This window comes from Monodelphis domestica, chromosome 4 (assembly GCF_027887165.1).
Source record: "Monodelphis domestica isolate mMonDom1 chromosome 4, mMonDom1.pri, whole genome shotgun sequence".
NCBI lineage: Eukaryota > Metazoa > Chordata > Mammalia > Didelphimorphia > Didelphidae > Monodelphis > Monodelphis domestica.
The window spans coordinates 295,031,102-295,048,636 of record NC_077230.1 but is presented as its reverse complement, the minus strand read 5'-3'; the positions used below and the strand labels follow the sequence as shown (position 1 = coordinate 295,048,636).

At 36.8% G+C, this 17,535-nt stretch overlaps 1 protein-coding gene across 4 annotated transcripts in view; it reads left to right on the top strand.

The window, feature by feature from the left end:
• The window catches only part of SPATA13 (spermatogenesis associated 13), a 160,012-nt gene that overhangs the window by 92,248 nt on the left and 50,229 nt on the right, over positions 1 to 17,535 (top strand). Inside the window, exon 1 of one of the 4 annotated variants that reach the window (XM_007495229.3) lies at positions 13,839 to 16,100. The exons of the other annotated variants lie outside the window; for them this stretch is intronic. Within the exon in view, the coding sequence (XP_007495291.1) occupies positions 16,025 to 16,100 (76 nt within the window). The 5' untranslated portion in view covers positions 13,839 to 16,024. Of the gene's footprint in view, positions 1 to 13,838; positions 16,101 to 17,535 lie in introns of those variants that run through there. 4 annotated transcript variants of the gene reach the window in all.

The window sequence follows — 17,535 nt, the reverse complement described above, 5'->3', positions numbered from 1 at the left end:
CAGAGACCACCTAGTCCAAACTCCTTCATTTTACAGATGAGGAAACTGAAACATAACAATTTAAATTACTTGCTTCAGGTTTTTTAGGCCTCTGTAGGTTTCTCTGTCTTCTACATCATAATGTTTCAAATACCTAAAAACAGCTATCATGTCCTACCAAGCCATCTTCTTCTCCAGGTTTAACTTCTGTTTCTTTCATCTAGTCTTTGTAAATTCCTTTACTTCATCTGAATGTTCTCCAGTTTGCAAATGCCCTAAAAAAATATGGAGCCACAAGAAATGCTCCTGGTATGGTCTAAACAAGGTAAATATTACCTCCCTAATTTTTAGCACAGTGCCTCTCTTATTAGGGTCTTTTGTGTTATCATTCTTGACTTCTGTATCACTGTTGATTCATACTGAACTTGTAATTCATTAAAACGTTCAGATAATTTTCAAATGAACTTTTTTCTAATTGTGTTTGGCTTATTGTCTACTTGTCAAGTCAATTTTTTAAAACTCCAAAAAAAATTTTTAAACATTATTTTATTTGGTCATTCCCAACATTATTCATTAGAAACAAAAATCATTTTCTTTTCCTCCTCCCCCCCACCTCTCCCATAGCTGACACATGATTCCACTGGGTATCACATATGTTCTTGACTTGAACCCATTTTCGTGTTGTTGGTATTAGAGTGTTCATTTAGAGTCTCTCCTCAGTCATGTCCCTCCACCCCTGTAGTCTAGCAGTTGCTTTTCCTCAGTGTTTTTACTCCCACAGTTTATCCTCTGCTTGTGGATAATGTTTTTTAGATCCCTGCAGATTGTTCAGGGACATTGCATTGCCACTAATGGAGAAGTCCATTACCTTCGATTGTACCACAGTGTATCAGTCTCTGTGTATAATGATTTCCTGGTTCTGCTCCTTTCGCTCTGCATCACTTCCTGGAGGTTGTTCCAGACTCCATGGAATTCCTCTACTTTATTATTCCTTTTAGCACAATAGTATTCCATCACCAACATATACCACAATTTGTTCAGCCATTCCCCAATTGAAGGGCGTCCCCTCATTTTCCAATTTTTGGCCACCACAAAGAGTGCAGCTATGAATATTCTTGTACAAGTCTTTTTACTTACTATCTCTTTGGGGTACAAATCCAGCAGTGCTATAGCTGGATCAAAGGGCAGACAGTCTTTTTATCTCCCTTTGGACATAGTTCCAAATTGCCCTCCAGAATGGTTGGATCAATTCACAACTCCACCAGCAATGAATTAGTGTCCCTACTTTGCTGCAACCCCTCCACCATTCATTACTTTGCATAGCTGTCATGTTAGCCAATCTGCTAGGTGTGAGGTGATACCTCAGAGTTGTTTTCATTTGCATCTCTCTGATTATAAGAGATGTAGAGCACTTTTTCATGTGCTTATTAATAGTTTTGATTTCTTTGGCTGAGAACTGCCTGTTCATTTACCTTGCCCATTTATCAATTGGAGAATGGCTTGATTTTTTGTACAATTGATTTAGCTCTTTGTAAATTTGAGTAATTAAACCTTTGTCAGAGGTTTTTATGAAGATTGCTTCCCAATTTGTTGCTTTCCTTCTGATTTTAGTTACATTGGTTTTGTTTGTACAAAAACTTTTTAATTTGATGTATTCCAAATTACTTATTTTGCATTTTGTGACTCTTTCTAAGTCTTGCTTGGTTAAAACTCCAAAAAAATTTTAAGACTACATTACCCTATTAAATTTCATCTTAGTTGATTCAGTCTAATTTTCTGCCTTATCAAGAATTTTTTGGATCCTGTTTCTTTTATTCTTCTCAAATTTCTTTTCATCTGAAAATTTGATAAACGTCTTTTATGCCTAGTTCATTGATAAAAATATTAAATAGCTCAGTGCCAAACATAGATCTAGGTAGCTAGGTGGTGCAACTGATAGAGTGCTGGGCTTGAAATCAGGAAGACATCTTCATGAGTTCAAATCCTGCCTCAGACATATATTAGATGTGTGACCATTGGCAAGTCACTTAATCCTGTTTGCCTCAGTTCCTCATGTATAAAATGATTTAGAAAAGGAAATTGCAAAGCATTCTAGTATCTTTGCCAAGAAAACTCCAAAATAGGGTCATGAAAAGTAAGGACTGAAAAGACTGAATAACAAATATAGATCTATTGCCTTCTGAACTAGAGACCTTCTCCCAGTTTGATATTGAACCATTAATGCTTACTCTTTGAACTTCCAATTCTAACTCCACCAAAAAAATGCCTAGCCTACATCTCTCCTTTACCATGTGGATAGCATGAGAGACATTGTCAAGTATTTTGCTAAATACTAGTTTAAATATGACAAAATATGACCCTGTTCTACCAGGCTGGACACTTTCAGAAAAAAATTAACTAAATGTCGTGTAATCTGTTCTTAATTAATTAGTGCTGGCTCTTTATGATCTCTCCTTTTCAAGAGGCTCACTAACTGTCCTTTTAATACTATCATAGTTTTGTCAGGTATGCACATTATATTCCACTGACCTACAATTTGTGGACTTCGTTCCTCTTTTTTTTTTAATTGTTACGTTTTCTCTGTTCCAAACCCATGGTACCACTCCTGTTGTTCATGTAAGAGTTAATTAACCAGATTACTTAATAATTCATAGATCATAGATGGCAGTTCAGCAATCACGTTCATCAGATTTTTGAGTACTCTCCTATGTTGTTCATCTAGATCAGTTGATTTGACTCATCACAAACAGTTAAGGGCTGACTTATTATTTCCCTCCTCAGCCATTTATATTACTTTCTTCCCAATCCAAAGGTTATTCTCCTTGGCAAAGGAAACAGAAATAAAATAAGAGTTGAAGAGCTTCTCATCATTCCCTGGTCATTATCATTATCATTATCTCCTCCCTGCCATGTAGCTCTCCCATCCTTCTTAAATTCACATTAGGTTTTAGGATTTTCATTAGAAGGGGGGAGAGGGAAGGAGGAAGAAAGGAGAGATAAAGACAGAGACAGAGAGATAGTAACAGAGAGCATCTGTGTATTGCCTGTCATGCATGAGTTGTTGACTTTTAGTGAGTTTATATTCAACGAAACCTCCCATATCATCATAATTGGCTCTATCTGTATCATCTTGTCTTTGTTCAGGCAAATTTTTTAAATCTGTATCTGACACATTTATTCTTACCAAAATCTATCCTGTTAGCTTAATAATTAGATTAATTACCACATCATTTGAGCCTGCCAAGGACTAATTCTGCCATGTAGCAAATTATTTCTCTCCATGTCAATATCTCTGCAAATTTGATGTTATTTGTGTATATCTTCATCTAATTAATTGATTCAAATGCCTGGGGCCAAGAGCATCTCCTGAGGTATACCATTAGAGATCTCCTAGAAGATGGTCAGCAATCTTTATTTCTATTCTTTGGGTACAGTTACTCAGTGAGTTCTGGAACTAACTCACTCTAACAATACTGTCCTCTAAGTCAGCATCTCTCTCTACCCTGTCCATGAGTAAATCATGAAATACATTATCCTGTTTTGGAGTTCAAGGATGCAAAACAATAACAACAATGGTAATAATAATAGCATTTATATAGCATTTTAAAGTTTGCAAAATGTTTTACATATGTAACTCATTTGTTTGAAGGGCAAAGAATAAGTCACCAACTGATTGTCATTTTTAATTGCTAAATGGATGGTAGTCAATATGGTCACTCTAAAGACTTTCATAAAAGTGGTCTCATCATAGCACAGAAATTTAATTTTGGATTTGTATGAATTAATGCAGAGTGAAATAGAGTTCAGAGAACAACATAGACAATAATATGAACATGAAAGAAAATATTATTAAAGCCTGCCTTTCAAATCAGAGGGTCTAGGCTCAAATCCTGCCTCTTGTGTGACCATGGGTAAGTTAGTTTCTTCAACTTTTAAATGAGATGGTTGGACCAGGTGACCTCTGTGGTTCCTTCATATTTTGGATACTATGAGTAATTGAAAGAACAATCAATAATAACCCTGGAGAAAATTTCAAGAAGCAAATATATTCCTCTCCCAAGGAATGCCAAGGGGACTGTTACCAAGGTAGAATGTTTTTAAGTGGTCAGATGAAGTCACTAGATCTGGTACTTTTGCTTATTTCCTTCTTACAAAGGAAAATTCATTGTAGAGTTAGAGGAGGATAGCTTCTTCTAGAAATGACTGCAACATCAATAGATATAGATAAAACCTTTCCTTTTTTTTTTAATTTATTTTAGAAAACACATATGGAATGAATGTTTTTTTTTTTCATAATTTCATTCCCCTATAAAGAAAGGACCTTGGGGGCCATCCAGTTCAACTTTCTTATTTTAACAAATGAGGATCTAAGACCCACTTATCTCAGAAGAGATATTATAATCCTCTCTTTTTTTCTCTTTTATAATTACCTTTGTTACTAGACTAAAGGCAACTTTTCTACTCCCTGGCTACTTCAGCTCTTGATTTTCCATTTCCTTATTTACCCAGGTCTTCTTTGAGTATCTAATCCCTCTCCTCCCACCCCCATTTCCTCCAAGTATCTGTTCATTCTCGATGGAAATGAAGCCTGATTAGTATTGATAATACTTGGTCTGTACAGTCATCTTTTACTTGTTCCCTTCTTATCATTCAGCTTCAGTCTCTGATTTAAACTCATTTTTGACTAGTTCTCCAGAAAAATAGACTCTCTACCTATTTTTATTAGTTCTAAAACAAAACAACAAAAATGAAACTATTAAACTATGTAGAAGGACTCTGGAAAGCAACATTTGACTAGGTAAAATAGATTTCTGTCTGCTACAGTTTCCTCATCTATAATATGCAAGGGGGTGATGAGGAAGGGAGGAAAATCTTTGTAAATTATTTTATAAACCTTAAAGCACTATATAAATTCTAACAATAAGAACTTGTGTTTAACACTCCCCAGCCCTGCCCCAACATATAAGTAACTGAGTGTGATGTTTTAAATTTTGGCTTTGCTCCTGTAAAGAGAGAAGGATAGGGGCTAGACCTGTGATTTCATGATTATAGGACCTCCAAAGTAAGGCAGCTCTCCCCCTCAATGCAAGTAGCACCATTTTGAAATTACATGAAACTTAGATGGTGGCATAGAGCAGCAGTAAAGTCAAATTCAAATGGAAACCAGGAGCACTAAATTGTACATAAGGATCCCTAAAAGTGCATATTGACTAAAAAAACATAAATTATCCATGGTTTTTTTTTTTCAATTCAAAGATCTTTTATTTTCCCAGCTATATGTAATAATAAATTTCAACACGTTTTCCAAAATTATAAGATCCAAACTGTCTCCCTCCCTCCTTTTCCTCCCCCATTCAGACATGGTAAGCAATTTGATATGACCTTTGTTTTATTGCAGTTTAACATATTTTCTTAAATCTTTCCCAATTACATTTTAATCTGGTTCAGGCCATGCTAGGGAATGTTTCGGAATATTTAACACCTCCAGCCCAGAGCACCAAGGGGTTAAGTAATTTGCCCCAGGGTGAGACAGCCAGGATGTATCAAAGGCAAGACTTTAATTTAACCCTGTGGCTGACTGACTTTGAAGTTAGCTCTCTATCCACTGGGCAGCTAGATGGTGCAATGGATAGAACTTTGAGATTGGAGTCAGGAAGACCTGAGTTCAAATTCAGTTTCAAACACTAGATGTGAGACCTTGGTAATTTATCTTATTTCTGCCTCAGTTTCTTCTTCTGTTGTGAAGATCAAATGAGGTGATATCTATCTGTAAAGCATTTTGCAAACCATAAAGTCTAATGTAAATGCTAGGGATGATGATGATGATGATGATGATGATGATGATTGTGATGATGATTGTGATGGTGATGATAGTGATAATAATAATTGTGCCACTCTTCCTCTCTGTCATACAGTAATCAACAGAAAATATCAGGATTCTAGGTTTTGGAAAATATGAGGAAAAAATGAGAAAATCTTTCTCTTGATACGAAAACAGAATGGGTGGAATAGGTTATCCTAATCTTTGTGTGCCCCCTTTTATTCTTTTTTTTTAAGCCCTTACCTTCTGTCTTGGAATCAATACTGTGTATTGGTTCCAAGGCAGAAGAATGGTAAGGGCTAGGCAATAGGGGTTAAGTGACTTGTCTAGGGTCACACAGTTGGGAAGCGTCTGAGTATCTTTTAGCTTGTTCAAGGCTGCTTCAGATTGTTGGGTATGCTTTAGCACATGGAACTGGAGAAGCATTCCAGGGTTAACCTTTCAGGAAAATATCCAAGATGTGATGAGAAAAAAAAAGCAGATCAATTAAAAAAAAAAACTATTCTCTGACTTTCAGTAACTTTATGAAGACCCTGCCTTGAAGATGTTTTTTTCTTTCCAGAGTGATGAAATGGAGAGAAGTATTTACTTCATTGTACCTAATTCATTGTGTTACTTTCTTTTGCATTCCTGGAAATGAACATAGCTGCAAAGTCTCATCCTGTCTCATCCTTTGTGAGGTAGTATTGCTTTTTGAATGAATAACAGGTGCATTTTAATAAGTTCTTTTAAAAAAAAAAAACCTTCTACTTTAGGCTTTAAGGTAATAGTATATAGTAGCTCATTTGCATTGGTCTTTTGGGTAATGCCCCAGACCCATAATTTAGTAGAATTAGTTAACACTGAAAACTTTGGGGTGAACATTTATATCTTTTCTAATTTTTTAAAACCTTATTGTTGGAGGCAGCTGGGTGACTTAGTGGATTGGGAGCCAAGCCTAGAGATGGGAGGCCCTGGGTTCAAATCTGGCCTCAGACACTTCCTAACTATGTAACCCTGGGCAAGTCACTTAACCCCCATTGCCTTGCCCTTACCACTCGTCTGCCTTGGAACCACTACATAGTATTGATTAGATGGAAGGTAAGGGTTAAAAAAAAAACAATCTTGTTGTTACTCTGAACTTGACAAATACACAAAAAAATAAGCATTTTCACATATACCAAGAACAGAAAGAAATATTGAACTTGAAACCACAGATATCCATTATGCATGTTTTTTAAAAGTGTGTGACAATCCTAATTCTATAATTGTCCTACTCTTAAAAACATTCTATATATCTCCTGCTATAAAAATGTACTTAAGATCCAGATTAAGCCACATTTTTTGGACATAACAAATGCAGAAATGTGTTATACATGACTATGCATATTTGTTGTAATAGTTTTGTTTTTCTTTTTTAATATGGAGGTAAAAAGGAGAGAGAAGAGATTTTTATTGAAAAAATTAATTCAATTAAAAATGTTCATGGCAGATAGAACTACAAATATAACTTATTTTCAGTAAATTGCTAAGTATAATATAGAATAAGATATTGAGCAAGCTAGTTGTTTGGGATGTAATAAGAAGCCGGAGCTGCTCTACTTTTTATTGGTTGATTGTTCTTGTCCCACCTACTCCTAAACAATGGTCCTATGCCTTCCAATCCAATTTGGCAATCATTAATGAAGTACCTGTTATGTAGAAGGGGCTGGTGCTTACAACCAACCAAAACAATAGCCCTGCCCTCAAGAGGTTTACATCCTTCTGAAGGAAATTCAATATCAGAAGATAATTAAAAACAGGTATATACATAACAGTTTGAGGAGAGGTAAACACTGGCTATTGAAATCAGGGAAAGATTTCTGTAGCATGTGCTCAGTGAGCTTAGTTTGCTTTTTTATTAATTCTTTTTTCAACATACAATTTCCAAAATTATGAGATCCAAATTGGCTCTCTCTCTCCTTTCCCTCCCCCATCTTGGAGATGGCAAGCAATTTGATCTGGGTTATACATGTATTATGCAAAACACACTTCCATATTGGTAATTGTTGTAACAGTACACACATATAAAACCAAAACTCCCAAGTAAAGCCATAAACACACTAATGTGAAAGATAGTATGCCCCAATCCACATCCATCTGACTCCAATAGTTCCTCCTTTGGAGGTGGATAGCATTCCCTGTTGTAAGTCTTTTTTTTTTTAAACCCTTACCTTCCATCTTGGAATCAATACTGTGTATTGGCTCCAAGGCAGAAGAGTGGTAAGGGCTAGGCAATGGGGGTTAAGTGACTTGCCTGGGGTCACACAGCTAGGCAGTGTCTGAGGTCAGATTTGAACCCTGGACCTCCCATCTCTAGGCCTGCCTCTCAATCCATTGAGCTACCCAGCTGCTCCCTGCAAGCCTTTTAGAATTGTCCCAGATCGTTACATTGCTGAGAGTACCTAAGTCTTTCACAGTTGATTGTACAATATTGCTGTTACTATGTATAGTGCTCCCAGTGAGCTTAGTCTTAAACAAAAGCAAGGATTCTGGAAAGTAGAGATGAAAATAGCATGCAAGAATAGTCTGTGCTTTGAAACAGAGATAGGAGGTGGAATGCCAAGTTAGGGGAACAACAAGTGGGCTACTTTGGGTAGACTATAGTATATATGAAGGGCGAGGGGGTGACACAGAATAAGTCTGGAGTGGTAGGCTAGAGTCTTTAAATACCAATCTAAAAAGTTTACATTTTATCCAGGATGGCAGAGTGGATAGAACACTAGATCTCAGTTCAAATCCAGTCTCATATCCTTATTAGCTCTGAGATACAGGGCAAATCTCTTAATCTCTGTATCTCTCAGATTTTTCCTCTGTAAAATAGGGATGTTGAGAGTATTAAAAAAGGTATTTGTAAAGAGCTCTGAAAACTTTAAAGCAGTTTGTAAATGTTAGCTTTTATTATGATAAATGAGAAAAATAAAGCTTAGAGAAACCAAATGACATGCTGAAGGTGTTAGGTGGAAGAACAAGGATTGGAAATCAGTTCCCCAACTCCAAACTGAGCACTGTACTAGACTGGAGTGATTGAAATAGGCATTCATGGGTAGAAGAATCCCCCTGATATAAAAATCCCAGAGCTATCATAGACAAGACCAACAAAGGACTTTTCCCATTGGACACTAATACTAATAATGAAGCATATTCACGGCATTTGTTAGGCATTTAGGTGGTAAAATTAATTGAACTCTCGGCTTGGAGTCAGGAAGACCTGATTTCAATCCAGCCTCAGACATTTACTAGCTCTGTGATTTGGGGTAAGTCACTTAACCTCCATCTCCCTCAGTTTCCTCACATGTAAAATGAGGAGAATAATAGCCCTTGCCTCCAAGGGTCGTTGTAGCCATCAAATAAGATAAAAATATTTGCAAAGTGCTTATTATAGTGACTGGCACATTGGAGATACCAAATAAATGCTAGCTATTATTATCAATTCATTTATGGTACCATATTATAAGGGAGAGATTGACAAAATGAACTGTGTCCAGGAGTCGGGGACCAAGATGAGAGGACGATTTCAAACCATGGCACAGATGGGCTTAAGTCCAATCATTTAAGAATGCAATAGCTGGAGCTTTAGAGACGGGCCAGCAGGAACCACTTTGTGGTTATCACCACAAGTGTTCTGGGGAGCAGAGGGATGGGTTCTCACAACATTTCTCAAACCCTGACTCCCATTTCCTGTATGCTATGCTTTATATAGTTCCTCCCTTTTGTGGCGAACTACTGTGACTGCTGGGTGTTTGGTGTTAAATAAAGAAATGAGCAGAGCCTGCCTGAGCCACACTTGAGTAGTCAGGCCACTCTGCTCAGATGCTGTCATGATTGTGTGTTAATACAGTGTTGAAAAACTGCTATTTTCTCAGATGTTTAATGTTTGTCGAATGAATGGATAAAATGGTCCTGATTTTGTATACACTGCAAGTTTATAGGATTATGTGATAGGGTAGATTTAGAGCACTAAGAATCTTAAGGATCATTTAGTCCAATTCTCATTTTACAGATGAGGAAACTGAGGTGAAGAAAAATTAAGCAATTTGCCCAAGATTACATAAGATAGTAGGTGACAGAGGTGGGTAGGCTTTAAGAATAATGACTCGATTGTATTTTTTTAATGTTTCATTGATGCCTTTCCTTTGTACATCACAATAATTCTTAGTTACATATCCTACAACTAAGAGTTGAACCAACCCTCATAATAAGTTAGAATAGTTAAGTGAGACAACCAAGTTATGCAACATTCTCCCCTTCTTTGCAGAGATATATGTTTCTTTTTTCTTTAGGTCCAAAGTTGATATTTACATACTCCAAATTTGGCTTCTTTGGGGGGATTCTTTTCATTTCCATTACTGTAATCATTTTTTAGGACCAGTTAGGTGGCACAGTAAATAGAGTACCAGGCCTGGAATCAGGAAAACTTATCTTCATAGTTCAAATCTAGCCTCAGACACTAGCTATGTGACCTTAGGCACAGTCACTTAACCGTGCTTGCCTCAGTTCTTCATCTATAAAATGAACTGGAGAAGAAAATGGCAAACCACTCCAGAATCTTTGCCAAGAAAACCCCAAATAGGATCACAAAGAGTCAGAAATGATCGAATAACAACAATCTTCATTTTGTATATTGCTCTTCTGGTTCTACTCATTTCAATGCATTCAATGCAGTTCTGAATTTTGATTGTTTCAAAGAAGCATGATATGATAGGTTTATTCTACCATGAAAGAAGCTAATCCTGGAATAGTGGACTCCAAGGATCATTTAGGTACTAGGGATCTTTTGAGTGCTGGTTTAGGAAACATTGCCCTAAAAAAATTGTTTCTTTAGCTATTGTCCCACTATTATGGAGAATGGACTGACTCTATCCATATTAGCATATAAAAGGGGATATGGTGTTCCAACAAGGGACTATATTGAGAGATCAGAGATATTACATTCTTCAAGATTTCCTTGACTTTGAGGCAATGCTGCTGGCCAACGTAAGTAACATTCTTTTTGGCAGCATGAGACTGAGCTACCAGGGGGAAGTTGGTGGCTCAGTGGATAGAGAGCCAGACCCAGAGTTACGAGGGCTAAATAAGACCTCAGACACTTTCTCCAAATCACTTAATTCCAATTGCTGAGCCCTTACCTTTTTTCTGCCTGGGAACCTATTATTGATTCAGGCTTGGGGGGTGGGGGGAGACAGATACAGAGAGACTAAGCACAACAATTCAAATCCCTGCTCTGATACTTATCTCTGTGGCCAAAGTTTTAAGTCTGGGATTTATTTTCCTCATCTGTAAAATAAGAGAGTGATCTCTTAGGATTTCTTCCAGTTCTAAATCCAGTATGTTCTGCTTGAGCTTCCAGTTAGCCCAGAAACCATGCTGTAGCTCCAGGGAATAGACCCATAAACCTAAACATACTTGGAAGGCTCAAGCTTTATCTTAGGAAGCTAGATAGAGCATTGGATCTCTAGTCAAGAAGCTTTGAGTTCAAATCTAGCTTCAGTCTAAAAAGTTGTGTGATCTTGGGAATGTCATTTAATGTCTTTCAATCTCAGTTTTGTCATCTGTAAAATAGGGATAATAATAACATCGACCTCCAACAGTTGCTGCAAGGATCAAATGAGATAATATTTATAAAGTACTTTGTAAACCTTTGATCATTACCTAAATGATTATTATTGTTATTATTAATTATCCTAGGGAACAATTTGGGGGGTAAATCAACTCTTTGTTTATGGCAGGAAGTTTTTTCTTTCTGCTTTAGCAATGGAAAGGGGAATCAGTTAGGTCATCTTGGCCACTGGGTTAACTCCCCAGGCACATGGATTGCCTGTGATTATCCTTCTGTCAATGATCAGGAAATGGCCACATATGAAAATGCACTTATACCAGATTGTACTTACAATAATAGAATCATGGTGGTTCAGAACAGGAAGGACCTGAGAAATCCTGTGGTGCAATCTCATTTTATAGCTAGGGGAAATGTTTTGAGTTCTAGCTCTGCTACTATCTTTTTCTTCTTAGTTTCAAAACACAAACATATATAAGTATATATGTGAGTACATATATACATATGTATGCACCTATTTTGAAAGGGCAGCGAACACGACTTAGGACTGCTTCCCAGAAAACAAAAGAATTAAATTTTTATACCTATTAAGTGAAAATGTTCATTACAGTATCCTATTTTTTTGGCATTAAAAAAAAAGTCCTCTCTGATTTCTAAATGTATGGCATTAATGCCTAATTTGGATCTTCCCACTCTCAGATGGGACTGATCCTTTTGCTCTATTCACACAGTGTTGCCAGCAATCAATGTTGGTATCTTCAGTGTCCCTGCTGATGTAATATAGTGCTATCTTTTCCAGGGAGAGTCTTATTGAGAAAATACCCAGACTCCTTTCACCGGAACAGAAGCTATAATTTCAGCACTCTTAATGCTGATCTGATAAAATCTAGAGTTCAGTAAAAAAGAAAAAAATCAAAGAGCTTTATTTCTCCTCCCTGCCATGCTTCATGCTAGATAATAGTGTACTTCATAGCCTCTTTTCTCCTTATCTGTCAGAAGAAGATTGCTGTTGTTGAGGTTTATCTAAATAAAACCATTTTTTAAAGTATGGGAAAACCTCCTAGTTTGCTAAAGAGGCTCCCCCCCCCAACAAGATCCTGAACCTTATAAGAATCTAATTTTGATGCTGAGACGACATCTCTTTTTAGTGGAACTTCTTAGGAAACAGAAGGCATCTTCTGTATTTGTAACCAAGACAGTGAAAGGCAGAGCTGGGTGTTGATACTATGATAAGGAAATGAGATGGAGCTTATTGCCTCTAAAAGAGAATGTTTCTATGAGGATATCCTACTGATACTGTGGCTAGTTTTCTTCTTTCCTGACACATCCCTCCCCCCATCCCACCCCCACTCCTCCACTCCCCCAGAGCCACTCAGTGCCATCTCAGGATGAGCCACTAGAGGATGCTCTGAGCTCAGGCTACCAATTCTTAGCATCTTTTTGCACACACCCAGACTTGCCACATTTGTCTGAATCTCTGCTCATGTGCTAAGAACTCCCAATTTTCCAAAGCCTACATAGTTTTGATTGTGGTTGCTCTAGAGTTTAAAATATTAAATATTTCCTCAATTTATCCTACTAGGCATGTGACCCCATTTCCATTTAGAGTCTCATGAGCAATAAAGTGGGACCAAAAAGAAAACACTCACCATAAACACCAGTATATTAGAATTTCTTGAATGAAAGCAGAATTTAAAATATCAAAATTCCCAGCAACTCTGATGCTTTTATAAAGATCCCCAAATCGTCTCTACTTCTCCTATTCATTCTTCATCTGGATATTACTAGGGCACTTGAGTCACTTTTAAGGAAAACTCATTTCAGTTGTGGCACTTCATTTGCAAAAACTAATAAGGAAAAAAATAAGAAAATTTCCCCCCACCCGTATTCATACAGTTCTCTTCACTCGTCTCTGAGAAAGGAGGCTTTCAGAGGATTCTTTCTTCTTTTCAGAGAATTATTTTTTCCAGGAGCAATTTCCCACAGTTCCCTCCTCTGGTATCTCCATCCAGTACTTTGCCATTCACGACTATCTTCTCTGACTTGACTTTAGCAAGTCTGTCTGGTATCAAGGCAGCCATGGTTTGCCCAGCAGCACAGGAACTGTCTGCCCAAGTTCCTGGACACCCAAGGGAAAGAAGAGATTCTCTGTCACAAGAAGAGTGTGACCCTCTCCAAAAGGTCCCAGATTAGGAGGTTCATCTTCAATGCTGCCCATTTCTTGGACATTCCTGATTTGATGTGCCTGGTAGGATTGTTGTAAAGCAGCCCACTCTCTTGCTTTTAAATGCTATAGTCTATCTATATAACTCTTTAAGAGTTTTAGGAGATTTATTCCTGGCTCATTTTGTTTTCTAGCCTAAGCCTGGCTTTTTTCAGGTGGGAAAATACAGAGGAATAGTAAGAAAAAAATGAGCTTGCCTAAACTAGTGTTATCATCCATTTGGAAACCAACATTATCAGTGATAGGATTTTTTTTAATTGATAAATTTTCTTTTCATATAACAGATACTTTCCCCCAAAATAGTCCCCAAATCACCCTCCCTACAATGATATTTTCACCCAAAAGTTGTTTATTGATGATTAGCAGAAAGCAAGGAAATATTATTTAATTTGTATGGCATTCCAACTTGATGAGGGCAATCTTAGACATCTGTAAATCAGTCATTTACTAAGTTCCTACTATATGCCAGAAAGTAAAAGAACTAGAAAAATCTCTCAGCTCATTTTTCTTAAATCTTTACCTTCTGTCTTAGAATCAGTATCTTGACTCTAAGGCAGAAGAGGCTTAAGGGCTAAGCAATGGGGGTTAAGTGACTTACTCAGGGTCACACAGCTAAGCTGATTTTTCTTACTGCTGAGATTTAGGATTGCCTATGAAGGAAATATTTCATAGGCTTTTTCCACTTTCATCACATTGCATTCCCTACCCTTAAACTCATCACTGTTCAGGCCATTCCACACTGCCAAATAAGGACCCACATTTCACCTCTTGCTGTCTTTACCCACTTATTTGGTTTCCTACAAGTGTCTGGTAAGATGAAGACTATTGTTCTTATGTAGTCAAGATAATATGCTTGGCTTGAATTAAGATGCATTCTTCAGGAACATAAATTTATCTGAAAGCAAGAAAAAACTGCTTCTGTAGTTGTTGAGGCCCTTGCCTCCTCAGTATTCAAAATTACTAAAATTCAGAAAAAAAAAAGTTGTTGGGTGTTTTTTGCCTCTGTAAGACAATCGAATTATTCAACCTCAGAAACGAGGTATGATTTTATCAGTGGAAAAGATGAATCTGCTTTGCTGCTGCTCCCTAAAGACCAGGGCACATTTCCCATCTGACTTATGGCTAAATCCTCCTGTGTGCTGTATGCCCTTATTAGAAAGTTTGCACTCCTTGAGAGCAGGGACTCTTATTTTTCTATTTGTGTCCCAGATCTTAGCATGTACATTGTACACATTTAATCAATGCGTTTTCACTCATTCATTAAAAGAAAGGGCATTTTCATGAGCATGTGGAGGCCAAAGTGAAAGGTATCTCCTGAGCCTGACTTGCCTTTTGTTTATTTTCGTGCACCCCATTTTGCCACACTAAGATGATGAGGTGCTTCAGACAAATGCCATTCTTGTTTAGGTAAAATGAGCCACTGATCCTCTCACAGACCTTTTCTCTATAGGGAATAATGGCAGAGTTCACTGACTCAATGGCAAGAGCTTTCTCCATAGCCACAGGTTTTCAAAGGCTAGCGCAGCCTGGATTTTAGCAAATAGACAACATTAATATTTCATGGAAACATTTTGCTTCTCGTTCTGAAGCAGTACTCTGAGAAGCAGTAGATTTCTGAGGGTGTTGTGTTGTTATGTACAAAAGTGCCCTAGGGTTTTTCTGAACATCTCACTACTGAAGAAAATCCCTGAGCAGGAATAGGATAAATTAATTATTACCATCTCTCTTATCCACCATGGGGGTCAGGGGAGACGACAGCAGCAAGGTGTTCAGATCATTTTTAATGTTACAAAATGAAAAGGACAAAGGTGAGGAGAGGGATGTAAAGATTGTTTTGTTAATTGTAAGCTTTGAAACAACATAAAATTTTCATTTGAAAGTAATCTCCTGAAATTGCAGTTTACACAGCTTTGTCATGAGGATTGACACTTTTTTTTGTTATGCCATTGTGTAAGATCCTAACTCCCACTCTTGAACTAAGCAACCTTTGTTGTTCTGAACTGCTACGAAATAGATACACCTGTCTTAAAGCCCTAACTCTGACTTGAAAGTTGTTGTTAAAACTATCAAATGTGTTTTTCCACTGCCACAAACCACAGTCTCTCCAGAGCTGCTAAATGCCTCTGATCAGCTCGTGGGAATATTCTGTCATTTGGTATCTGTAGATTTTGCCTCATTTTAGAACTTCCTCCCTAAGGGTACCCCATGATGTCACTGGAGTCACTCAACTCTCAGCTACACTGAACACTGAGTGAGTGAGCTGTCAGTTTCTAAGTAGGCTCTGGCCTGGAATGCACACATAGGAACTCCAAGCAGTGAATAAGCTATTTTTGCAGATTCACTAACAGCCTTTGTGATTCTCTGTGATCCTTGTAAGACTGAGGTTCATCTAGTAAAAACCGAGCAGCCCTTCTCCACATGGTGTATGTGTTTTTCAAACAGCAGGATGGTAGCCAGAGGGGAAATAGCACGCTTTTGGAGTCTGGAAAGCCTTCATATGGGTATGTGTGAGTAGAGATTCATTGTGATGTTGATGATTAAAATGTATACTCTTTTTAAGTTGTATTCTCTTGTTTTCATATATATAAGTTTTTAGTCTTTGCAAAGAAAGCCCATTTCTTTGAAAACATTTACCCTAAGTAGTAAACAATAAGATTTGGTGGGCATAGACATTGATATTATTTAGTTTACAAGATTTATTTATGTAGTAAAATGAAAATAGGAAGCAATAAAAATCAGAATTATACAGTCATCTTCCATTTATAGATCAAGGTTTTATTATCATAATGTTTATCGTATACCATATGAAATCCCTTTATGTAGTTGATTGCTGAGATATATAAAAATGTGGTACTGGAAAACTGGGAATGTCTAAGTCTGTTGCTTATTTCAGGCTGTTGCTTATAATTTAACTTTAATATATTTAACATTTTCAAAAGTGATTTTGCTTATATTCATTGATTGTATTACTCCTTTCCACCTCGGTTTCCAATATATTAACCCAGCATTGTGATTAAAACCAAAATTTAAATATTGTCATAGGATGTTATAGGTTGGGGTTTTTTGTTAATAAAGAGATTTTTTTTAAAAGCTTGGAAAAATATTATTTAAGCAAATTGATTTATTTTTTCTTTTTAAATATATATCTTACATTTCATTAAATTTTCACTCGAGGCTTGCACTGAAATAAATAAGAGTTAGACATGACAACTTAAGGGCAGAAATGGACCCTCTTGGAGGAGTACCGTTTGCAATATATGCTTTCTTCTTATCTTTGGTACTCTGTTGTCTGATTGATGATAGGAATGAGTTGGTGCTTCTACATCTGTCCAGGTAAAAACACTCTCCAGGCAGTCGTGCATTCCATATTCACTGAAAAGATTTCTGCTTATCTCTATATTCAATGCAGTATAAAATACCAAAAATCTACATAATGGTTGTAACTTGGTCCTGAGATTAAAATTCTAATTACTTAAGTAATATCTGGGTAATTGCCTAAGCTAATTTTAAAACTGAGGAAGATACTACCCATAATTTTGCCAAATCTATTTTTTTCTAAATGGAGAAATTCACAATACCCTTAAAAATCATCCAAAGATCTCCTTTTTGTTGTGTACTAACATTATTTGATATGATTTTTTAAAAAACATATTAAAAAATGAGTTTTCAGCTTATTGACTGTGTCCAGAATCCTACTTTAAAAAGCTTAAGAGATCTTTTGTTATTTTAGATAACCAGAAGACTTGATTCCACTTTTAAAATGAAAACCCTAAGAGTTAATGTTTTTGATCACAAGCCTAACTTACACCCAGGAAGTAGCAACTGATTTTTCCATCAATAGTTCTTGGCTCAATGTGTTTAACCTCAGTGTCCTAGGAGTTCCCACTGACTCATTCTCAGCCGGCTTATTAAATGAATAATATAAGACTGTTCAGC